This window comes from Epinephelus moara, chromosome 21 (genome assembly GCF_006386435.1).
Source record: "Epinephelus moara isolate mb chromosome 21, YSFRI_EMoa_1.0, whole genome shotgun sequence".
NCBI classification, from domain to species: Eukaryota; Metazoa; Chordata; class Actinopteri; order Perciformes; family Serranidae; genus Epinephelus; species Epinephelus moara.
The window spans coordinates 23242827-23269738 of NC_065526.1; the positions used below are offsets into that span (position 1 = coordinate 23242827).

The window sequence follows — 26912 nt, forward strand, 5'->3', positions numbered from 1 at the left end:
GCTAACTGGCAGCTAGCAAGTTTTCCTTCCTCAATGCATAACAACTCTGAGCATTAACCATAGCCTACAGAATCTGTAGGAAGAAAATGGTCAATTAAAATGAATGCTAGAAGTTCAGCTGCGAATGCCATGACAAGCAATAGAAAAATGAGTACACAAAGACATATCAAATTCTACATTCTCTCTTTTTGTTTTCCTTTATATTAGCTAACATCACGCTAACTTACAGCTAATAAAGATTACCAATTCGAACTATTTAGCCTACACAATTTGTAGGAAGTACAAGAGTACAGCAGCCAACACAATGACAAGCAAAATGAAATAAGACAGACATTTAGATAAACAAACCAATGTGGTGACAAATGAGGACAACTGAAAAATATGCTTCTTTTTTTTTTTTTTTGTGGAAATCCAGTTACTGAGGGCTTTTTTTTTTCTCCTTGTCCCTGCCTCTTTTTATAAATGTCTCTACTGCCTATCTTCAGCTGGGATCCCATTATGAATAATGCCCCATTTAGAGATCAGGGAATGGCAATAGGGAAATTCTCAGTTAGCCTTGGGACTCGCTCAAAGACTTAGTAGGACAGGGAAAAGACATGTTTGCATTTTAGTCAAACCATCGCTTCAGCAGCGGGTAATGATATTCCCAGTGCAGAAAAAATATTCACATTGTGTTCAGAGCATTTTCGTTGTAGTTCTTGAGGCAATAGTGTGCAAAAAGATAAATGGACAAACTGCTTTAAAAGAAAAGAAATCAAACCAAGTAAGATTTTATTCTGAGAAATATTTAAAAAAACAAGTTAATTCTGTTGTAACTCATTTAAGTAGAGTGCAATTTGATACAGTATGCGACACTGAGGCAGTCAGACTGATGATAACGTTGCTGAAAAACCAACTGATGCTAGAGGCTTTCCACATTAATTACTCCTTCTGCCCTGATACCAATAAGTCTCTAAGACATCACATCCAACTGAATTCATCCTCCCGGCCGGGCAGCATACTATCATTACAATCAACTTGTCAGATTTTCACCCGTTTGTTTATTCGGATGTGCATTATTCTAAAAACATGTGTTTTCAACTTTGTTTCCGTTCGCAATGCCGAGCTGCACCCACACTTCTAATGACTCCTGTGCCCTGTAATTTCTTTAGCGTGACAAACTCTGATTACAGGGTGGGAGTCAAGCTTCAAGCCAAGCATCATCTTTTCCAGTTATTGTTTTGTGTTTGCTCTGTCTTTAACATGGGGCCTGCAGCTGTGCGTCGCAATAGTTGTTTCGATTAAGCAGTGTTTAACACCAAAGTGATTTAGCACAACAGATCGCTGCAGTACAGCCCATGGCTACTGATTTTCAATGCATTGTTTGCTCAGGCATGCTGGCAAATTGAACAAGGAGCGTGGTAAAAACTCAGTCGGTGTCGGTGGAGCTGACGGATCATCTTTGATAGTGGACGGTCCAGCAGGAAGCCAAGTGGTCCCCAGAAGATTTAATGCACTTGTCTCATGACAGATTTCAGCGAGTTAACACACTGTCAGAGGGAAAAGCACAAGTGAGAATCTGCTGAAGTTGTGATGAGAGGTCTGCAACGTGGTTAAAAACTGAAAGGAAAACACCACTGTATCATCAGATAATTCGACTCCCTCAAGTTACTTCCGTTTCGGAGCATTAAGGGGTCATTATCACCCTCATTTTCCAAACGTTCAGCAAGAGACAACAGTACATCTCTTCTGCAACACTGTCCCCACTGTCTTATTCTCTCCCACAACTTCTGAAGGCATGGACACCCCCCTCTAGCTCTGACAGCTCCGGAGTGACCACCCTGCGCGGTGCGGAGCGTACAGTAATGCCATTAAACCTCCCCCTGGGGAATCAGTCACGCGGGAGTTTGAGCTTAGGGCCAATACAAAAGCGAACCATTTGAAAAGGAGCCAAGCCCAGCCTGAGGAGGTCAGAGGCCTGTTTACAGAACAACAGTCTCTTATCGGCTGCACGCTTCCCCGAGGAGTCTCCACCGCAAACAGATAACAGCCTCCAAATAGGCGCCAGAGTGTGACCGATAGGAGTATAATCAGGTACATTCTGCTTTGGGAGGAAGAAGTGGAGGACAAGGGTGGATAATAGCGCACTTGACTGTTAGTGGGGAGATCATATGCTAGAGGGATACAGCTGCGTTGAAAACATACAGTAGGTAAATAAAAACTTTGAAAAACATGTCCCTCTGAGAAGGCCATGAAAATGTATTTTTCCCCCGTCCTAATAACCATTATTCAACAGGACCGCTGAGGCCTAATTCATCCTCGGGGATCGCTTCATTATTGAACAGTTAAATGGTCAATAGGTTCATCCAAGGCAGCTTTTAGCGCAAGGGCAAATAGACAGTGTAAAAGCCAATGCAAATAACTGGCACTCAAACAAGGCCTAATGCATTAATGACTGCATGACGTGCGCTAATGTGACGGCAACAGATTCAGACTGACAGTAATGGAGAATTTTGCCCCTGGTTATACTCATAGGGCCCGAATGGGGAGAGGAGGAGGAGGAGGAAGGGGAAGAGGGGGAGNCTCTCACTGAAACCACCTACACTACCACCAGTTGTGTGAGCAGCAGCAGCAGCAGCAGCCTACGCGGACAGCTTTTTGGCATGAAACAGAGTCTCCTCCAAGTTAGCGAGTGCACTTGTCCCGTGAAGGAGGCAACTTGAGTTATTCATGAAATTACAGAAGAAAGTTTGCACCTTTTCAGCCGCATGACTCCGGCGTCAAGAGCAGCGGCGGCGGGAGTTTTTATTTGACAGACTTGAAATTAAAGCTTCGGGTCAGGGCTATATGCTCACCTGAAGCAAATATCAAAGGGTGCTCTATCTGAATCAATTTCAGTCCACATAATAACCCATGGGTTATAGGCGACAATGCTGCATAGAAACCAGCTGATTGAACAGCAGGTTTTGAAGATAAGTGAGGAATGTGCCAGGGTCGAGGTCAATTCAATCTGAGTGTAAAACCATCGGTGCAACTGCCAGTCATTGGTCACTGATACAGATTTAATTCTAAAGATAGCAGGAGTGAACTTTTTTCGCATAAAATAGATCTTTCTTTTTTTTTTAAACTTTGAATAAAGTGAGCCGACATCCACCGCAGTACGCAGATATGAGACCTAACAATCAATTGAGCAGACACACTGTAATGTCCTGATTTAAACTGCTTCTCCTACTCCTCCCTCGTTCCCCTCCTCCTTCTCGTCACCATTAATAACAATTGAGACCCTTGGAGCATTAATTAGTGAAATTTCGCAGCGTGCCTGGACTCTCCAAGCCACCTACAACGAATGCAGACTTCAGTAAACATGATCCGCTGCATAGTAAGTTGTTGTTTTTCTGCTGAGGGGTTTTTTTTTGTTTTGTTTTTAGACATGGTGATGAGATCACAGAATTGTTCGAGCATGCCTTACACACACAAACACTTCCTCTCCCTTACAAACGCTCCCCTCTCTGTCTCTCACTCTCTCTTCATTAGGCAGCCCCTGCGCTGGCCTGTGTGCGATTCATTAGCTTTTATCCTCTTCATTTGAAGAAGGAGCTGTGTATAATTAGAGCATCTCTGTTTGTCCAGCATCCTTCACACAGTCACATCTCAAGGCCAATTATCATTCCGTTGCTGAGCTCCCTGATAACATAGCTGCCATCAGCCGCCTTGAGAACCGACTTCAAACTATTACTGCCTCTCAAGAATGTAAATAAAATCACTTGCAAATCAACAGCTAATGATTGAATGTGGAGTGGCACTCCAGGGATATGAAGATGATGAACCATATTGGTGGGCTTTGCGTTCGAAGATTTGACTCACTTTCTTTTTTGCTCAAAAGTGCCAGTGACAGGCCGCCACTTAACCAATTTCCATACTTACAGTGGAGCCTGCGAGTACTTGGACAGTCGCATGTTTGTTGATGTGTTGACTCTACTCTAACCTCAGAGTCATTGTTTTATTTCAAAGTGCTTTCAGCTTTAATTTAAGCTTTAAAACTAAAATTGAGCTCTAATTTCACATTCATTTCTGGAATCACAGCGATTTTAGACAAAGTACCCCAATCTCAGCGCAGTGCAGCAGGACAGTGATCTTAAACACACAGGGAAAGCTCTCAGAGAGCTTTTTATGGTCAGCAGTGGAATGCTCTTGACCGGCCAGGTCAGTCATCTGACTCCAAATTATCATGTGTTTCCCTCGCTAAAGAGCGGAGTGTCAGCTGCTGCCTGGGGGTCACTGCTTAAAGAGGATTCGACACCAAAATATTAAATATGACGACATGAGACATGAGTTATGTTAAAGTCCTACTGAAACCACCTCCAGTCATCTCTTTCTGCTGTCTTAAATAACGTAAATATGTTTTTTAAAATGTATTATTATTGGTTCTGTGTCATTAGAAATAGGGCTGGCATGATATCAGAGTTTTACTATAATGATATTGTTGCAATATCTACAGGAAAAGCTGAAAAAAAAATGCTACTGTTTACGTGTTTTGTCTCTTTTTGTCAAATGAATTACACTCAGAGAGGTGGAGGGAGAGTCTGTAACCACAACTGTGCAAGAGAATGCAAAAAGAGCACACATAATGGACAGTAAAAAGGCAACCTGATAGCATTGGGGCAGGGGAGACAAAATGAAAACAGAAAGACAGAGAAAAGATTTAAGAGGTACTGGATTATTTACACAATATTATCATGCGTGTATGATTGACATGATATCAATATTTCATTTTTAAATACCACTGGTATGTCGCTCTTTTTGTGTCAGCTGCTGGAGGACTTTGTGGTGTCTGTTTCACTGACAGCAAAGTAAACAAACCTGCGCTGTAATGGGCAGACAGTGTGTTGTTAGTGGTTTTGAAAGAGTAAAGGACCACACCGGCGTCTAACCGGATCAAAGCGATACTTGCAGGTAAACTAACATGCTTTTTAATGTGCTGCAGCTAAGCAGCTAATTAACTGTCTCGCCAATTGCTTTCCGTGCCCTGAAATTGGGGCCTACGTATTAAGAGTCACACTTTGTGCACTGCTCATCTGATCAAGATTTAAACTCCAAATTAACGCTGACCTCTTAGCAGTTTTAAATCCCATGTGCTTGAGTACAGAAACAACAAAAGCCAACTAATAAAACCGCTTTTATCAAGTTTAAGTTTGTTTTTCAGAAGTTAAATGTTATTTACGAAGTGACACACAGTCACAATGTGAGGAAAATGAGAACAGGACATTACCTGTTTCTCAGGAAATCTGATAATGATGAAATACATGTCATTAATGTGTCCCCTGTTTTAGAGCGGTGTGACCCACACACCTAACAAACTGGCTAATGTCCCATCTACAGTGTCACAAACTGTCAATAATAAAAGTCAGAAGCGGACCGTTTCTTTCCCGTTTCAATCTCCGCACTGCTTATGTTACCTGCTGCTGCCTAAATTAATGGAAAAGTCCACCCTTGGTTACTCTCACGCTGCTACGCATCATCAATCTGCGATGTTAAAGGTGTCTCGGGAGTTATTTTGTGATGAAGCGTTGTTTACTTTTTTTTTTCTTTTTAGATGTGTCGACTTTTCCTCAACCTCCCTTATCTGCGACTTCAGTTTCTGATTCCCTACATTTCCAAGAATGCCTCATGGCAACTTCCAGAGAACAGATGTCGACTTTCCCCATTGAAACAAAGCTGAATAATGCGTCAAGCTGTGTGCCCTTCGCTCAGAAGGCAACATGTTTTGTTATTCTGATATTTAAAAGAGTGTAATGAGGGCAGGAACATTTTAGATATCTCCCTCTTACATGATGGATTTCTCCAGAAAAAAAAAATCCTTGATCGTTGATTTTGAAGGACACCAAGTTTCTGACATTTGCTGCTGATGTGTCAGATCGATTTCTTTATGTGTTATTTTGGTCTGGAAGTATCTTGATGTGATATCATGTTACATAAAAGAAATATTTAACATCAGAAATGGACCAGTGCAACATACTGTACATCAATGATAGCTGTTTTGCTGTAGTGTTAAAAGGTGTAATTTTCCTTTATGTGTTGCAATGTTGTTTGTTAATGCCATAGGTGTAGATTTTGGGGGGAAATAGATAGTTTTATTTAATTTCATTATTTTTTGTGAACATTTTAATGACACTATGAAGTCCAAGTACAAACATCACACAAACGCAACACAATACTGTACAAAAATACAACATATAGACAGTTCGCCAAAGATTTAAAAGGGTTTCTGCCTTCTACTTAAAGAGTTCAGAATCCTTTTCCTAGTACTGGCTTCTCCTTAACATTCATAACAGTTCTCAAACTAAATTTATATGCCTCTGTTATATGTTCATGTATTCTTCGATGGGTGTCCATCGTCTATCTAAAATATCTCTATACCTGCACGCTCCATCGTTATTAGTTCTATGAAATCCTTCAGCCAGTTATTGAAACAAAAACTATTTAGTTTCTGTACTTTGCAATTCATAAGAATGATTACAGAAAGGAATGCAAGTGTTAACAGATGTTGTATTAGTCCAGATGTTACACCATCCACTTTAACTCCCAACAACCACACTTCTGGGCATACAGTCCAGTCAATCTAACTCAAAAATTGGTCCAACCGTCATAGTTTTTATTAATCCTAATACCCTCCTGTATCATATATTAACGGTATACCTTCATGGATTTAGTGGAACATCCTTTTTTTCAAGGTAAAAAGCAAAGTTTCTGCATTTACAGTTACATGGTCTGGGTAAATGGTGTTAACATTTGAGGGTCTATGCACACCTATTTAACATATTCCGGGTCTTTTCTGAGGTGTTTGGGGTCAGTCTTTACAATAAAGCATTTTTAAGAAGATATTTTGATGTATTGTGTTGGTATTTGAAGTACTTCTACCCAACAACCATTTTTTTTGCCAAATTTTCCACTTACAGCTTGTGCCACACTTTTTCTATGGGTGTATCTGCATCTAAAATGATTCTGTATATATTTAGTATCTATATAACGTCATCATTCGTTGTAAGTTTGAGAGTTATAGGGGATTGTAGTGCAGGGGAGGTGAAGAGTGGGGTTGACGTGGAGATACAGAGTGTGTGTGAGCTGAGTGGTTCCTTTAGCAACTATCCCACTCTATTTTATTCTATTCAACTATTCTATCAGCATCTTATTTTTTTCATTCACTTCAATAATTTATTTAAACGTAAATAAATTGCAAAAGTAATATGGAACGCTGTGCTTCATGATGATGTCTTAGAAAAAGACATCCTGTACGTCTTAGATGGGACAGGATACACATACAGTGCAACAGTGGAAACTTCTATTTGTTACGGTCAAAAACGTTGTAGGAAATTGGTGGTGATTATGTTTGGGCCAAATTCTAGTTTGGTATCATAACTCTCTAGATGATATATCAACATAATAACCCCTCCCAAGTGGCAGCTTGGTCACAGATATCAACCTTAAATGGCGCCACAGTTAAACCAAAGAATGAAAAAGCTAAGGCTCGTTTCAGGTTTGGTCTCATTTAAGGTCTCAGTCTGAGTGCTGATGTGGTTATATGTCAAAGAACATGACAGAAAAAACTAATGTTTAGACATAAATGATATGAAAATATCATGTTCAGAAGCAGACATATGCACTTCTTTGTGTGATGCTGTGACATAATGGCCCCAAAATTTCGAACCCTGAATTGACCTTGATCCACTACATATATCATGGTACACATTAAGTATGTTATTATGATGTCCCAAGAGATCACAAAAAACCTTGAATGATTACTATTGCAATTTTCCCTGGGTCAAACCATAGATTGACTGGACCAATAGTGGTAGAGCCACATTTAGCATCGAATATAACATATTTTGGACTCCTTCCCATAATGTCGTATTTCTGGGCAGTGCCATAGCGTATGTATTGAGGATCCTCTCTTTCCACAGCCATGGCAGCATAGGTCTGATGTATTATGATTCATTTTATTTCATATTTATTCGTTTATATGATAATAATAATATTATATTCCATTTATAGGCACCTTTCAAAGCACTCAAGGACACCTTACAAGGCAGTTAAAAACAAACAAGCAGCAGTGTATCCATAGATCATAAAATATAGAAAAGTTAATAAAAATGATTAGACAAAAATTGCAATTATAAATATTAGGTATAAAATCAAGTGCAAGTCTCAATATGTGTGTCACCATGAAATCAGACTGAGTATGCCAGCTTGAAAAGGTGTGTTTTCAGATGGGATTTGAAAGTGGAAAGGGAGTCAATATCGCGAATGTCATGAGGGAGAGAGTTCCACAGGCGGGGGGGCAGAACGGCTGAAGGCTCTAGAACCCATGGTAGTCAAGGGGGCAGATGGTGATGTAAGTTGGATTGCCGAAGAGGATACGGCAGAGTGTGTAGATATGAAGGAGTTCAGACAGGTAGGAAGGGGCTTGATTGTGAAGGGTCTTAAAGGTGAGAAGCAGAATCTTGAAATTGATGCAATATTTAACAGGAAGACAGTGAAACTGCCAACTATGGAGGGGGTTCTGGTAATGACAAGTAGTTTGTATGTCGTATTATAGTGTCCCATCACGCATCACTACAGGACAGTAAAACAAGTATATAAAGTTTGGACAAGGTGCCTCTATTTGTTACAGCCTCTCATAATTTATTATCTATATCTGAGGCCAGTTTGGAACCTTGAGACATGAGTGTCTACAATATGGATTTCAACTGTAAATATTGCCAAAAACTCAATTCGTTAACATTAAAATTAGCATTCATTTCACTGAGTGTATTACCCCTCCCCCCTTTTAAACCATGAAAGTAGCAGAGGACCTTCACACTATAAATAAGTGCAGAAAAAGCACAAATTGGTGCATAGAAATACACTGAATGCGGGAAATTAAGTGTCTGATGCTCAGAATTCTCTGGCGCAGGACCCCCAAACCTCCTGTTGTGTCCTGCACAATGACGAAACGAAACCTACGCCCCTGGTTATTAGGTGCAAAACTAAGATGCACAGATACAGACAGGCCACACACTATGTAAAATATGCTACTGAAGTCCTGCACAAAGACACATTAGAAATCAGACGGCAGTGATTTCATTTTCCGCACACGAAAGAATGTTAGACATCTCGACTTGTGAAAAATGGATAATACTCCCGTCAGTCTCGTCACTTCAAACGAATGGTCTGAGTCTATACAGCCGCACTTAATATTTGCAAGTTCTTAAAGTTTAGTTTTTTAAAGTGAGACCCCCCCCACCTCCTCGTCTACCAGCTATGATCAGTCTTAAGACAGCCCTGCTGACAAACTCAGTGGACCTTTTTCTAGGAACTCACACATGTAGCCGCAGTGTTTGAACAGCTTCAGTAAATCCATGTGTTTCCACCGCCTTCATTATCATCATAATAAAAGTGTCTGAAAAGCAAAGTTACAGAAGAATGTAGACACCTCACTTTCTGCTTTGTACTATCATCAATCACCATGGAGCTTTTTTTTTTTCCTCTCCTCCAACACTGGTTAAAGCCATCGAGAAAAAAAAAAAAAAAAAAAAAAAAATCACATGCATATTTAATTTCATTCTCCACTGGCTCACACAAAGGAAACTGCCACCCTTCAGGACACCTTTCGGAAAAGTCTCTATTAAATCTGAGTCAGCTGGGAGAGGAGGGGGAAAAAAAAAGAAACATTTCATGACTGAAAAACTATCTAAATTATTGCCAGACTTCAAACGAAGTGCTGTTTATCTATCCAAGCAGCCAATGTGTTGTTTTACTCCTTAGTCACAGCTTGGATGGCAATCAGGATCGGTCAACCAGGACGCTATCAGCAGCAGTCACTCCGCAATGACAAACTACAGCTCTCCTCACTCACAAGCACGGGCATTATTCTCAACACATGGCTCACCCCTATCAGAAAACAAGGCAGGTTTTATGGCTGCTGGAAAAGGTGGTAAACATAACAAAGCGCACAGCTCCCTGGAATTTAATGTGGTCGGTCAAAAGACAGAGTATAGATATCAAAGGCCAGAGCTTCTAGAAAAAAGCTGTCCTCATAATGTGGAAAAAAGAAGCACTAGCCATACACAACAAGTGATTTATAGTGTTGTTGATTTTTTTTTTGGTTTCTCTCTGAACCTAGAGCATCCAGTGGGCATTGTGAATGCAACAGGGAGGGGAGAGGGGAAAAAACAGCAGTTCATGTCTACCATGCCACTGAGAGCAGATCTGCAGGTGCATAAACAAGTCCACAAAGGAAGGGAGATGAAACTGATACAGTGTGATCCTGATTATGGAGTTGGTTTTTTATAAATTAAAAGACCTCCAAAGGACTGTTTCTGTGTGATCGAATTGAGGCTGCACAGCCACAAGGCGCTGATACTGTGCACTGAAGTAGACCGGCGCTCTGGTTACCTCAGTGATCTAATTATCACATGAGGCTGTTATCACATACCCCCCGTAACAAATGTCTCGAGCTGCATGCACGGGCTTCACATTTAGCCTCTACCTCTCCATCCGTGTGTGGTTAATCCGTCACCTAGCCAGAGAGAGCAACACACATCCAATTGATTTCCTTCCTGGTTTACATATTTACACACACACTCATGCAATTAGGAGCACATTTATCGATGGTTTCGGCACCACTGGGAGCCCTACAGTGCAGCCCACTCCAATAAATCCCCCAGTCCTGAAGCTGCCAGCGGGCAAGACTGATGAACCTCACACAAAAAATGGACTGGGAATACTTTGAGCTGCGGGGTAACAGAGTTCTCAGTCACTAAAACTGACCCTTGGTGTTCATCACTCTTTATTTATCATAAAACCCTTTTTAATAGCAGGCCTCTGAATATGCCAGTAAAAAAGATCCCTGACATGAAGAGGAGCAGTTTGAAGAAAGTGGGAATTCATGAATAAAACCCAAACTGTAATTTATTTAGCAGCTAAGTTGTTTTGTTAAATCAGAGTTGTGATCAAACTGAAATTTTGGCACTGACGGCTTCCAAAGTGCATCAAAATTCTGATCGATGTGTCTGACTCGTGGTCCTCTACTCAGGAGCAGCTTGACTTCATCATCTGGGTATCAGATTATATGTGTGCCATGCTGCCCCCAACAGGCTCTGTGAAAAATGCATCAGCTGTCTGTTGAATCCCATCCGGCTAGAACTGAAGCCACACAGACATCATACACCAACTTCACCTCACACACAGCTTCCCTCAGACTCTGAGCAGGGCGTCAAATCAAACACATTAAGACATGGGGGAATATTTTACCAAGTTTTTTTTAATGCAACTCTAATTGTATTGGCAGCATGACACTGGACACTCACTGTCTATATATTGATTTGCATGAATATAGGCTAATGTGCCTTTTTGCCACTGTGGAGACAACAGAAATGACCCCTTTAGGGGCTAAATTAGACTCTGAATGTTAAGCCCCCCCCTGGGCAATCTGCAGTCATTACCCTGACTGTGAAAGTCTGCTCTATTATTGCAGTAATTCTAATAAGTCAAATCACTATCTGCTACTAATCCCTGAACTTTTTCCTTTCTTCACAATGCTGTGAATAGACTCACTGCAAATGAAGCTGCCCTTGTATGAATATCATCAATTTGTGTAGGAGTGCTGTGTTCTGTGTATCGAAATGGGCGAAGTCTGCATCAGTTATCAGTCAAGCAGGGAAACAACAAATCCATCAAATCTGATGTGAAGCTCTGAAGAAAAAGTGACAAAGCAGACACTCTGCAGAGACATTCAAAAGCATGTGCTCTCATGTGAAAACAGAATGTGTAGAAAGGGAATATAAATCACTTTTTAGCAGTTAATTTTAACTAAAAAGCTTTCACAAAGTGCAGTATATGAGCCATCCATTATCTGGCACTTACGGTGAACAAAAGGAAAAGAACATTTTAAAATAAGAGCATATGGAATTTGATATTACGCATAGAAGTTGGACTGCTTTTGCACTTAAAATGAAAACACCAACAACTTTGCGCACCAAGTATAATCCACACTGGCCATTTTAGGCAGATAACTTGACATTAAAGTGACTGTAACCTGTGTCCTCATGGTCACTGGGACATTATAAATGAAGTTCACTCGGAGTTCACGGTGAAAACAATACAGTGACAGTAGGTCTCGTTTGGCTTATCGCCTCGCCGTATACGACCAGCAGCGCGCACGCAGCGGCACTTCACTGAGTGAATCCCTTGAGGTTAATCACATTAGACAGCAACTTATCAAGATAAAGTTAGACACAAACAGTTGACTCCTTAAACTTGCGCTCGTGTGAACGGTGGCGCTCGAAAGCAGCGGAGTTGCCCCGGTGCCCGTAGCGCACCTGCTCATTGCGCACGGCGGCGCAGGAGGTGACAACAAACTACTGATGAATGCCAGGCTTGTAGCGGCAAACTGTCACACATGTGAGCGAAATTTGCGTTTTAAGCTGATTTTATGCCACCCTCGTGTAACTTCAGTCACTTCAACGCTGCTGCATATGCTCCAATTCACACCACAAACGTATTTAAAGCGTTAAAATTGCGAGGAAACTATCAGGCAACAAAATAGTGCACAAACAGAGTTTAAGCGCCTTTCCTCTCCCGGGCTGTGGCACCAAACAGGGCTGCGCGTATGTTCAGTACGTGCGAACATTTTCAGGTAATCCTCCTTACCTTTAAAAACTTCCCCTCGCGCGGACAACAGCAGGGTTATTGCAGCAAAAAAGCAATTGATAACTTTATCCATGTCGACAGCGCCGTCGTAGCGTTAACCCCGAGCCGCGGGGTTAACTGGCAACTCTTCTGTCTTTACTGCAACTTGAATCCTACCTATACTTTTTAGGAGTGTTAAATCTGAAGTGTTTTCTCCCTGCCCTCCTTCCCTTGGCGTGCTGTCGGGCTGTGAGAGGACACTGTCGCCGACACGGCTGCTCCTTGCCGGCTTGCTCCACACTTGGAGGAGGAATGTGTGAGTGAGTCCTGATTCCGGAATTACGCGTGGATTGAGTGGTCCGGCAGCTCCAGGAGAGCAGCGGCTGTGTGCGCGCTCTCTGGCCGGTAGAGGGCGCGTCTGAGCCCCGTCTGTGAGCAGAGAGGACAGGCGGAGGTGTCCCCTCCTCCTGCCTCTGACTCTGATAGCGTTTATTTGGACCAGCTGTGGAGACTCGAGTTGGTTTAGGTGAGTGTTACAGTTTACCTGGGCCATGTAGGAACCTGTGGGCTGTTACCACAGTCAGCCAATAGTAATTTAAAGTAGCATGATAGATGTTATGACAGCTTACAGTAACATCTAACATTAAAAAATATCAGTGACATTATAATAAATATTGATCTTTAACCTTGTGTTTTCAATGCTGGCCTTGCCTCTTTGGTGTTTTGGGGCCCATATACCCCACTGTTGCATGTGTAAAACTACTAATAATTGCAAAATCAACAAATTATTTACCTTAAATACATATTTTCTTTTCTGATGTTATTAAAGCACACAATATAGAAGACTATTGACATGATAAGCCCTTCTCTTTGCCACAAAGTGAGCTTTGTGAAATATTGACATGACCCTAAAGCCTTGATGTTACACCAAATATGGAAATATTTCATGTTAAATCCGCTATATGGAATATGCATTAGCAAATACACATATCTTTTGTTTGCAAAAAAGTGATTTAAAAATACTGTATGTTGTCCCACATCCTTATGTTTGTGATCAGCCAGACCAAAATGGCCTGAACTCCTGTTAGATGTTAGACTCCAATAACAGAAAATCAAACAGACTTATTTGGGATATTGGGAGCAGAACTCTATAAAAAGAATTCAATACTAATCACAGATATAAATCATATTTATTATTATTATTATTTTTCTTTGAATTTAATCATGTGTTACAGCTGCAATGTCAGACACCCCCAAACAAAAGTAATGTGTCATTTTCTGACAGACTACTTAAACATATCTTCAGTTCAAAATCAAGTTTCTTGTTAAATTACGGAATGTAATTAAGTATTGTGTGGATAAGGTATGTTTTCTGAGATATTAAAAAGGGTTCTCCAGGACCCCAAACAAAAGACTCGGCTGCGATCATATTCAAGATACAGGACTGTACAGAAACCTCTGGGCTTCCTTATATATCTATCAGGTATAATGATGACAGATTGATTTTGAAAAAATGTCACTTCTTACCGGTTATTATTCAAGTACCAATATGAATGGATTATTGTAAGAAAGATATACATTTGACAATAACATGAATGTCAGTGACTGAATGATTGAATCTCAATCTACTGATGAGGATCATGTGATATGAAAGCTCCACAGTAGCTAATGGACCTTGTGGCTGTTTACAAGATGAGAAGATAAACTCCAGATTTTACGTGGGCAAGAAGTTACTAGGGCACTCAGAAATAAATTATTATCCACAATTCCATAGTCTGAGCAAACTGCATCTGCTGATGAATACCATGTGATATGATGATATGATGAAAAATGCAGACAGCAACTACATGGACTTTAGGTTACAATGATACCCCTTTTCCATCAAAATTAGCACATGTACGAGGATTAAACATGGGAATATCCACTAAAAAAAGGCTATAGACTCCTTTCCTGTTGCCAGTAGACGTGAGCTATGTACACTGCTTTGCTGCAGATGAGCATGCCTTTCTGTTTTTGCTTTTTTTTGTTTTGTTTTGTTGGGTTTTTTTTACTGGTGCATCTTGTTTCACGTCACTGGCAGAGTGGAAAACAGGTTAGTAAACAGTAGAAAGCAGCATGGAAGCATATGAATATCTGACAGTGGTTACTTTTTAAATATATCTCTTGCTTATTCAGTCTCTTTTTCAAACTCGGTTGATGTTTTAGCGCTGCTTGGTTAGAGACAGACAGACAGAATTTTGTGGTGGTGCATCATTGCATCTTGCTGGTAAATGGCTAAAATTAGTGCATTCATTCATTCATTCCCCATCTTGTATTTCCAACAATGCCGATGGGAGCTGGGGCTGATAAATACCCATGTCTACTGCAGTGTCTTTTGACCCGGATATGAAGGCCAGTTGTAACCTCTCCCATTACATACAAAAGCCAGATGTTAACAGATGTTAGTGGGTTTTTTGTGCAGTGGGAACGGGGCTTGAGTGAACTTAGCTTGGTGTACTTCCACAAGACTGTATTAAAGCAATATGTCTCATTGATCACCCCCATTCTTAATGTATTTTATTTTCTGTTGCCAAATCTGTCCTCTGCTGGAAAGTGTTTTGTATTTATTACAGCACTAAATACACTATACAAGCCTTTATCATGCTCAACATGACTATTTAATTTATTGATTTAATAATTTGTCACAATCTGTGCCAGCTGGATTCTTAACCACTGTTTACCTTGTGTGTCCTTTCTGATCAAATTCACATATTGATCCTACTGAAGGGTGAAACCCAGGCGGACCTTCAAGATGACCTCATGAGTTGACCTGGCAAAACAGGGCTGCATCATCACACACTGTATTTTTTCTGCCTAGATGAATCAATAATGATGCCTTACTTTAATATATGCAAATATTTGTTCAAAATTAGTCTTATCTGAGACAGCAAGTGCAAACAACCCCAGGATATTCTCACAGCGATATCAAACAAAGGAATGGAGAAGCAACTAATGACAAAGTCAGCCAATGTCATTCCTTTATTGTTTTTGCATGCGTAAACACACATGGTGATTTCACTTGTACCAGCAGTTTTCATGGCTAATTAAAATGCAGCCAGATTGACATGGGTCTGCATTTAGTCTTAAAATGACCTCGTGTTGTCAAGGATATATGGCTCCAGTTGTTGTTTTTCTTCCTAAGTACACTAAACAATGGCCGAAGCATTTCATAGAAGCGCCACATGTCTTTTTGTGGTCTTTAGGGATTGTCTCGGCTGCATCAGTTATGCTGCCAGGAATGCATGAATACCAGTCTGAGCAGAGCTGTCATGGGAGTTGATGAGAATGTAAACTCCTCTGATTGGATGGAGGAATGAATAGATAGCATCATTGTTTGCGCTCACAAATGCAGAGTGAGTGTGTTTGTGAGTGTGTGATTGAGGGCTGTGTTTCAGCATAAAACATAAACACAGTCCTAACTCATGCTCAACAAAGATATCATAATAATAATCTACTGCAGTGCTTCACAACCTACACCCACGGCCCCATCACATGAACTGAAGTACCCCTTCAACACCACCCCTCGTCTTTCAAGTGTGTTCTTTTGTATTGACTTTAAACTGTATTTTATATTTCTTCATATAATTTAACCATTAGCAAAGTATTTCAACTGTTGATCCATTACATTGAGCTAATTATTTTTGCCAATGCTATTAGCCATACTTTCATCTAAAAATTTTAACCAATTATCCATCACTTTTAGCTTCCTATTTCAGCCAAGTATTGATTACTTTTATGTAAAAAATTTAGACAAATTATCCAACACATTATCATCCCAAGTCATCACATATCTCAGCTTTGTCAGGCGATGTTCTTGTTTACAGGCTAGATAGCCTCCCACCTCTGCTGTTGACATTCCGGGATGTCACAACCAAAGCCGTGACATGAACAAAAGCATGTCATTAGGTTTAGGCATCAAATGCAAATGGTTAGGTCCAGAAAAAAACCCTCATAGAATGGCTTGAAATTCATATGGGAAGTGAACACAGGGCTGCAAAGTCTGGGGTTTGTTGGACCCATCCACCACCGCCACCACCCCTCCCTCCCATCATATAGGGACTTTCCATGTCCTTTTGTTACCTCATCAGTTGGAGTGTTTTAAACTGATGCCAATCAGCGGTGTATCATAGTGCTTCAAATGGTGGCTTTTGGCGTCAGTGTCTGATGCTGAAATGCCTGACAGAGTGGTAGTATTTGATGAATGAGAACAGGCTGAATTATCCATTACGTCAAGCTATTTCAACCAATTATCTATTACTTTAAACTAACAATTTCTACAATATATCCATTACCTTAGGCAAACTATTTCAACCAATAATCCATTATTTTAATATTTCCACAATTTTTTTAATCACCTTTAGCCATCTGTTCAACCATTTATCACTTTTAGCTGTTTCAGCTACTTGTCCATTACTGCTTCAACCAATTATCCATCACTTCTAGCTAAATATTTCAACCAATTATCCATTACTTTTAGCTAACTACTTCAACGAATTACCCATTACTTTAAGATAACTTTTGCCAATCATTTATCCATTACTTTTAGCTAACTATTTCAATTCATTTCTGTTACTGTTAGCTAACTATCTAAACCAATTATCCTTTACTTTTAGCTAACTGCTTTATCCATTATAGATAGCTAACTATTTCAACCTTTTATCCATTACTTTTAGCTAACTATTTGAATCAATTATCAGTCATTTTAAGCTAACTATTTCTACCAATAGAGTGTGCCAGTAAACCCGGAACTCCGTTAGCGCTTTTAGCACTTCCGGTTCTCTCGTCTAAAAGTCAATACATTTTTTGAATGGGATTTTGGTAAAATGCCTCAAATAAGGTCTGTGGTTAACAAAAGCTTAAGCGAGTTTCAGGTTTTGTTCTACAACATAAAACACGTCAGTAAATACCCTACTTGTGAATGTTGAAGCTTTTACGTGTCATAAAAAAGGCGGTTGCTAACAATTGCTCAATACGACTACAAACCCTGTCGGGGACATTAAATGTCATCACCCCCGAACAGGCGAGAGTGCTGGCAGTCCGCCATTACAGCTTCTTTTTTAGCTTAAACAGTCCGATTTCCCCATTATACAATGTTTTTAAAGTAAAGCGGCCGAAATCAGTTGAAAGCTTAGTGGCAGTGATGTCAAGAGTCATGCGACGTGGAGTAGTCATGTAGTCCGTTAAAGCCTAACGTTAGCTTTTTACTTCTGGCGATCGCATTTAAGCTTCAAATGCGGTATGAAAGGTGTTCATATGTGAAGATTATCTCGCTGCACAAAACCTGTAAGTATCATAAACTTGTGTTAGCCACGGAGCTTATTTTCTGACATAATCCAAAACGCAATGCAAAAATCACATTCACTTTCTCTTCCGGGAACCAGCGCGATGCTAAACCTGGCACACTCTATTATCCATTACTTTTAGCTAACCGCTTCAACCAATTATCCATTACATTTAGCTAACTATTTCAACCTTTTATCCATTACTTTTAGCTAACTATTTTAATCAATTATCAGTCACTTTTAGCTAACTATTTCAACCTTTTATCCATTACTTTTAGCCACTTTTAGCTAACTATTTCAACCTTTTATCCATTACTTTTAGCTTACTATTTTAACCTATTATCCATTACTTTTAGCTTACTATTTCAACCTATTATCCATTACTTTTAGCTTACTATTTCAACCTATTATCCATTACTTTTAGCTAATGGCTTCAACCAAGTATCCATCACTTTGAGTTAACTATCTCAACCAATTGTCCATTACTTTTAGCTAACTATTTCAATCATTTATCAGTCACTTTTAGCTAACTACTTCAACCAATTATCTATTACTTTTAGGTAACTATTTAAACCAGTTATCTATTACTTTTAGCTCACTATTTCAACAAATTAACCAGTGCTTGCTAACTACTTTTCTAGTACTCATCAATTAGATGTTACAGCTAATTCATGTGGATATATTTTTTAATCAAATCATTATTCCCATGTTACCCATTTGGAAATTAGTGTATGACCATCTGTTGTGATAGTAAAAATAAAATAAAAAAAAGCCTCTGTACCACCTGCCACTTTTTTTTTTTTTTACCCAGTAACCTTTCACAAGCTTACTTTCATCACACTCTCAAAGCAACACAGAAAAACTATGACATTACACTGATTGGACTGGAGGCAGTGGCTCCGAAACTGACACCAGACCAGGATCAAAAGATTCCATATTCGTGCCTCAAAGGTTATGACAGTGGCTCAGTGACTCGCTGTTACTGATTTCTGAACAACACCCTGAGCTACTGAATAGGTGATATTGACATTTCATTGTGGAGAGCCGCCACCAGCCAAGACAGAACCTGTCGGCCTTCGGGAAATCTATTCTCACTCATATTTCTCCCTGCAGGAACACTTTAAATCAGTTAAACATAAGAACGATGAGCTAAATAACACTTTGTAGTAATTGACATAAGTGGCAGTATAATGCTGTTTGTCAATAAATGCCAATCACCTCACCCTATGTGAGGAGTCTCAGTGTGACTGAATAAATCACAGAACTTACACTGCACTCCAAAGAAAGTCTTATTAAGCCTCTCCTCATGTGGCTGCCAAACAACAGCGATTTTAACATTTAATTCCATTGTGATTATCCCGTGCCTTGATTGTCAAAAGCTCAATACGAGATTGATTAGCTGTCCTTCATTATGGGAAGTCACTGGCTGCTGGTGATGCTAAACTGCTTTCTAAGCTTTGGCTTATGAATGCAAAATACCTTTTGAATGGAGAACACGGGTGCCAATCTGTGCTCACCCAGTTGTTATATCTTGCACAGTGTCTCATTATAAAGCAAAGTTATTGGAGCACACAGCAATTAAATAGGATCAGCAAATCCTACAAAGCCTGCTAACTGCAGTCACGGTCGATCCCTGGTGTACAGCTGACCACTAGAGAGTGAGTACCGTTCAGTGGAATGAGGTGGATTTCCAGACTGCGAAATTTCATTTTAATTAATTGTCTTAGTGGTTAAAGTGTGTTTTACTTGACTGTATACAGGTCAGTGTTTGAATTTTAAAAGCTGATCCCAGACATTACATTGATTAGGAGTTTCTGGCTGCTGGTTACTGATGGAGAATATTTCTGTAATGTTCACTTGATGTTAAACAAGACACACAAGCAGACAAAGTCATTGTATATTGTATTATCACTAAAATAGTAACATCACCATGGAGCACTGATACCTGAATTCAGGTCATCTGACTCACATTGATGCAATATCTTTATAGGAGCTTTATTTGACAACATGTCCCATGATCACTATCTAGGACAAAGACTTATTCAGGAGGGGTTCATCTATCATGAATGCGCGGGTTGTGTGTGTGTGTGTGTGTGTGTGTGTGTGTGTGTGTGTGTGTGTGTGTGCTGCGCTGTGAGAGAGACAGAGAGGGTGAGTGGATATTCCAGCATTCACTTTGACTTAAAGTAGTAACAGATACATACCAACAGAGGTCACTTTTCTGTCTTTTCCATAGCACCTTCAGTCTTCACTGTGAGTGGTTAAGAAATGTTTATGCCCTTCTTAAACATGATGACGTCAAACCTCATTAATAAGCAACCAAGTTGACACAAACTCGGTCTCACAGGAGCAACCTGGTGGTAAACTATCAGAAATTAGATGTATGCATACATTTGACCAGTCAGACTCATCATCATGTTGTAAACCTGCTTTACTGATGCCGCTCAAGAGAAAGTCACTACAAGCACCATAATGTTAGCTGAAGGAGTAGTTGGATATTTAAAGTGCAAAGTGCTTTACACTCTCAATATTGACATACTGTATATTACAATATGGAAAGTGTATTAAAAAATAGATTTAATCAAACTTAGGTACAGCCCTGTGGACATTACTTTACTCTTGTGCCATCATAAAACAAAATCTGTTTGAAATACAATTTTGGATAACATGATTTCGCAAAATTAAACAGTACAGTTGTATTATTACAGTATCATTTCACTTACAGTTGCATAATGGAACATTTAGTTACCATGTTTTTGTTCTTGGGCTGATAGAATATGCACCAGAGCAGTGTGGGACCCTCAGGGGTCCTTGTGGGAGTTCCAGGTACTCCCCAGAAAATTGAGGAACAGTTTATTTTTCTAATTCACTGTGAAAGTAAGACCAATGTGAGTAGGAGTCATAAGAGTGACTATTCTGGTCAGAGGTTTCACATTCTCTATGGTTATCTCCTCAGCTGTGGTTGAACTATAGAATTCTGGTCTGAATCATATGAAACGACTAAATTATTTTCAGATGGAGGTCCCTAAATTGAAATCTTATCACACGGTGGTCTGTGACCCAAGGTGTATCAATCACATAAAGAAAAAACCCAAACAAGAGACAGTAGTAGTCATCTCACGTTTACACTGTCATTGCATCAGTAGATCACAAAAGCAAACCAATAGAGCCGAAAACCTAGGCTCATAGAATTATATGTAACTGCATGAACTTTAACTCAGTCAACTCACTTATACATTTTATCTGATAAATACTATTAATCTTTGTTCATTAATTGGCCTCTGGCCTCTTGTCATTTTTCAAGGGTGGCCTCCATTCAAAGCAAGTTGGGTATACCTGCTGTATGGCTCCTATAATAATAAATCATTTATTAATAGTTGATTTATAGCAAAGCCACTAGTAACTTAAACTATCAAATAAATGCTGTGGAGTAAAAAGTAATATATTTGCCTCCAAAGTGTAGGGGAGTAGATATATAAAGTAGCAAAAATATGGAAATACTCAAGAAAATTACAAGTGTCTCAAAATTGAGTAATTAAGTACTGTAGTTGAGTAACTGCACTTAGCTACATTCCAGCACTGCCATTATGATTCTACATTTTAGTATTAGCAGGCATGTAAGTAGTCCTTTAAACTTTTATTCCATGACTACACGCTTTTTATTAACTGCACATGCGCTTTCATTCTGTGCATTATGGAGTTGCAAGTTTATACTTTTATATCTGACAAGCACAACTTCATAGAGAAAGAGACAATGTTTATTATAAGTAAATCAATAAGAAACCCCAAGACAAAATTTGGGCCAGAGACAGTGATAGAAGAAGTCAAATCCATTTTATTTAAATAGCCCAAAATTACAAGTCGCTAGTCCTCAGATTACTTTTGTAAAAGTAATAATAAAACAATAAAAAATTCCATTACAAGTCAAAATCCTGCATTCAAAAATGTCACTTAAGCCTCTGAATTGAAGTTTAATATAAAGTAAAATAAAATGAAAAATACTCAAGTAAAGTAGATATACTTCAATATTTAAAAAAAAAAAACCTTTGACTATTAGAGTGACTCTTTTTAGCTGCATATATATATATATATATATGTACATACACTTTACATACTGTATTTGACATGTAGAAAAGTATTTTTTACATTTTTATTACCTTTAATTTTATTTATGCAGACATCCTTACTGGACAGGCATGTGTTTTTTCAGCCAAGATTTACGTTTTGTAACCCTATATGACATATTTCCGTCAGCTAAGGTTTCACATTGAAAAATTTGTTCCACAGTCGCCACATCTATTGAGAAGCAGTTTTCAATCGTATCATGCAATGTAAGTTTCTTTTTTCCCCCATTGCTTCAAATAGTTTGTGTGACAACACGCAACAAACCCAGTGGAGCTGCCACCCAGCAGCACTGCTCTGATCTGATGGAGTGGAACAACATTTAATCAGAGTTTAAGTCCCTGTTGTGCTTTTGTTTTATTATTTTGCAGATCTTAAGCCCCCCTCCACCGTTCTTTCCACTGACTTTACACACCTGATCCCCATGACCTGAATCCAACAAAGAGGGTGGTGATATGTAGCTGAACTTACCCCCAGTGCCCCCTCTCACCGCCACAGGCCAAACAAGATCAACTGGCCAGTTAATCAGCCCCCAAATGTAGACCTGTGAATTTTTGTGTGAGCTGAGCGACTCGTCCTGACCCCTTTGCTGTGGATTAACAAATGTTTAGGCATGACACAGCACTTACTTGCGGTTTATTTTTAAACCATCTTTTACATTACATAAAAAATGTAATACGTCTTGAGTGGTATCGCAATACAATCAGGCCGTCTGTGGCAACAGCTACAGCTGACAGCATGACCATCATGTGCCAGGGTTCAGATTTGTGCCATCCCATAATGACTCCTTCAGACAAACACAAACACACACACACACACACACACACACACACACACACATACAGTGGTAGTCCCTCACGTGGGCTTGAGGTAGTTATAGAGGGCACTGAGTCCTCCTTGCAGCACCTCTTTTATAGGCTTGAGGAGGGGGTTGTGGATAATATGAAGTCCTTTATCCAGCGGGTGGCAGGCTAACCTCCCAAGCTTGCTCAGTAGGTACATTTCCATTGGCACACTTTGCAGGTCATTGAAGTCAACATTGAGGAGTTCTAAAGACTCCAGGAAGCACAGCGTCTTAGGCAGTGTGTGGATACTGTTTCCCTCCACAATAAGGATCTTCAGGTTAACCAAGTCCTGGATCTGGTCCGCGATGGTCTCCAGACGGTTGCAAGCCAGGTGGAGGAAGACTAGGCCCTTCATGCTGTAGACGCAGGTGGGGATGTGAACAATGCGGTTGTGGCTAAGGTTGAGTTTGGTTAGATTATGCATGGTGGCCAAGCTGCCAGGGAGGCCTGTGATCTGGTTGTTGGCCAGGCTGAGCACCTCTAGGCACGTGCAGGAGCCCAGCTCCTCTGGGACCTCTCTTAGGCGATTACGACAGGCGAAGAGCACCCTTAGCTTCTTCAGTAGGCTGATTTCAGGCGGGAGGCTGGATAGATTGTTCCCCCACAAATTGAGGATCACCAGATTGTCCAGAGCGCCCAGGGCAGGGGGCAAAGAGCACAAGGAATTCATGGACAAGTTTAGCTTCTGCAGTTCTCGGAGCTCCCACAGCTCAGTGGGGGTCTCATCAAGCGCCCGCTGCGCCAGACTGAGGGTGCTGTAGCCAAAGTGCACTGTCGCGTGTCTGCGGATCCTCTCAGCAGCCGAGGACCGGCTGGGCTGGTCGTCTCTCCCGGCACTCGTCCTCCTTTGGCTAACTCTCACCTCATTCAGCTCCTTGTTGGAGAAACTGCGAGATTGCTTCCCACCCATCGTCCTCGCAGTACTGTTGTTTCTGTCACCTTTAATAAGATGTCAGCATGCGATTAGCTGAACAATGAGAGGATTGCTAAGGATAATGGCTGCTGATTGATCTCAAGGGTTCTTGAGCGAGCCACATGATCACTTCTACAGGTTACTGCAGAACTCCTGATCTTTGGCAGCAGTTGAATCCTGGCTGAGTTTTGCTCACCGAGTTGAGTTGCAGGCTGCTGTAACTGAGCACTATTGGGGCTCGTGGTTTGTGTCTCTCAGATCAACTGCCTGTCTTACTGGGTTTCATACCCCAGCTGGTCCTGTCACTTCACATGTCCACAGATAGCACCCTGCTCCCCACCCACTACCAGAGGGCAGAGCCGGGGATAGGATGCTGTGTGAGCTCAATCAGATGAGGTCACTGCCATGATCTCACAGTGTAACACACAGAAATACATTGGTGCTCAGTAATGCTGCCACACGTGGTGCAAATTATTCTGTTAGCTACACCTGCTATCTTGTAGTGTATTACATTTTGCACTTAAAATAATTCAGATATTCAGCATACCATCTCTGACTGACCATAAGCTCTTTTCACTTTTGTTTTTTTCACGTCGCCCCTTGTGCCTTTGTGCATGATCTCTTGTCTCAACTTAAATATGGCACCAAGCCGACAGCCGCCGTGAAAACACTGAATCATCTCTCAAAAAAGTAACAGTTCTTAAAGGTATTAGTGGAACCTTATGCACAGACATGAGCTGGTTTAATCTCAAGAGCAAAAAGGACATGGAACATTCCAGTGTGTTCCTAGAAAACTCTGCTGCTATTCAAAATCTCATTCATGTGGCCCAGAGGGGAGAATCCCTCTTCATGTAAAAGCATACACTGTGGTGCATTTACATTTTTAAATTTGTCTTTCCCCCCAGCAACTTACACACTGAGGGAAAAAGTTCTTCATGCTTTCTCTCTAAAGAGTTCTTTAAGTATCTTCGTGCGTTCACTGAAAGCTATTTGTTCCACTTCCTTTCAAAATGTCAAATTAGAAAAAAAGATTCAAATATTATAATTTTCCAGTATTTACCTTGAGTCGTCTGCCTAATTAGCTCATAGCTGCAGGGCAGTGGAGATATCCCATCGTGCCATCTGCTGAGACGCAGGTTAGTCAGTGTGTCACAGACAAACACATTCACTCCTAGAGGCACTTGAGGGAATCCATTCAAGGTACTTGTACTTCACATGGGTATTTCCATGTCATGCTACTTTACACTTACATTCTACTACAATTCAGAGTGAGATATAATCTATTTTACTGCACTACATTTATTTGACAGCTTTAGTAATTTAGATTAAGATTTTACAGAAAAAACATGATGAGTTTATGTTGCACAGGTAAAAAATAAATTACCCAACACAATATAAGATTATTATATTGACCAACTACAACAACAAAATGTTGCTTACACATTAATGCAGCAGTAATATTAATAGTAATACATTAAACAACAATATATGTATGTGTATATGTTAAGTCTTGTGTGTGATTTACCCTTCAGGGATTTATACTTAGGGATTTTTCCAGGCTTCATATGAGCAGAGGAAATCTCTACTCGTAGCTAAGCTAGTTTATACAATGTACAATGCAATAAGCTTGTGCTAATAACGTTAGCATGTTATGTTTGTTTGGAAAATTTGCTAAGTTTAGGACAGTTGTTTTGCCGGTGAACCTTGTGAGTTGTAATGGAGCCAAATTTTGTAACGTTACCTTTGTTAAATGTTGCTGTTGTCCCTGGTTTCATGTGAGAAGAGGGAAAGTTGGCTAGTTGCTAGGTTAATTTATACAATGTAAAATGCCATAGGCTTGTGCTTAACATGTTGTATTTGTGGGGTCCAGCAAAAGACAAGTGCTTTGTCTGTGAATGCTGCAAATTATAGTGAAGCCAATTTGTGTACGTGTGTTTGACATTGTCTCTATTAAGCCATGTTTAGTGTGTGTTTTAGGTGTGTTTTGAATCAACTAAATTTTACAGCACTTCACAGCCAAGTGTGCTAGCTTAGCTAACAGGCTGCTAACTAGCTAACAGGCTATTTCCTTCAAATCAGTTGCCTCTGTTAATTGTCAAGTGAGATGAATATGATTATAAAGTAATGTTAGTTATCTGAGTAATGTTTTTCTGTTAAAATATGGTTATACACTACATGCAGTCATATTTTCATCATGACTCATTCAGCCGTTCATACGTCTTTTTAATTAGATATTTCACAAAACATGCCATGTACCTGCAGGTCCCGTTTTTGTCAAGGTAATGTTGAACAAAATGTTGCAGGTGGTTTCTATCAGGTTTCTATCCATCTGTTAAGAAACGCACTTCCTCATATAATTTAAAGATCTGGTCAAATGTTAGCTTTGTAGCGATATTATTAGCAATAAGCTAAAATCAGTTAGCTAATACGTTAGCCAAAAAAAAGATATGTTCACCTTTCTTTGTATTGGATGGATGTTTATTGTGGTGGTTGTGCCACTGTTTTTTGAGCTGCAGACCTTGCATACTGCTTTCCTCCTCATCAGCAATATAATCCTTCCAAATTTTCATATTTTTGGACTAGGCCCTTCCATAATAGCTGCCTCATGCGTTAGCCTATGCTGGTCTGGCACATCCTAATAGGCCAAGTTTGCACACATTGCACTAGAAATTACTCAATCGTGTTTCAAAAACTCAAAAAAACAAAACATATCTTAGTAATATGAAGGAAATTGTAAATATTTAACTAAAAAAGTCAAGTCCTTACAATTCATCTGTCTCAAGTCTCAGTCAAGTCTCAAATCATGAAGACTAAGTCAAAGTCAAGTCGAGTCTTCTATTAATGTTAGTCAAGCAGGTCTCAAGTCCTCAAATTTTCGACTCGATTCTGACTCTAGTCAAGTCATGTAACTCAAGTCCCCAACCGCTGCTAGTTGGGTCAGTATATTGTCCAGTGTCACCAAAATGAGAAGTTGTATGTGGCTAATTGTAATTCCTAGTTCATTACTGTCACCTAGATCATTTACCAATTTAGCAGATGTCACAAACATTCATATTGGCTAAACAA

The 26912-nt window shown here is 40.0% G+C and overlaps 2 protein-coding genes across 2 annotated transcripts in view; both read right to left on the reverse strand.

The window, feature by feature from the left end:
* LOC126382826 (receptor-type tyrosine-protein phosphatase mu-like) overlaps positions 1–12960 on the reverse strand; it is a 224656-nt gene extending 211696 nt beyond the window's left edge. Inside the window, exon 1 of the mRNA XM_050032912.1 lies at positions 12667–12960. Coding sequence (XP_049888869.1) covers positions 12667–12739 — 73 coding nt within the window. The 5' untranslated portion in view covers positions 12740–12960. The remainder of the gene's footprint in view (positions 1–12666) is intronic.
* An 8844-nt stretch (positions 12961–21804) lies between these two features.
* On the reverse strand, positions 21805–24110 carry LOC126382832 (leucine-rich repeat-containing protein 30-like). The gene has a single exon (XM_050032922.1). The coding sequence runs from the start codon at positions 23841–23843 to the stop codon at positions 22944–22946; it is 900 nt and encodes a 299-aa protein (XP_049888879.1). The 5' UTR covers positions 23844–24110; the 3' UTR covers positions 21805–22943.
* Positions 24111–26912: the final 2802 nt, after the last annotated feature.

Coding starts and splice junctions, on each gene's coding strand:
- LOC126382832 (XM_050032922.1), bottom strand. CDS start 23,843: ATGGGTGGGAAGCAATCTCGCAGTTTCTCCAACAAGGAGCTGAATGAG.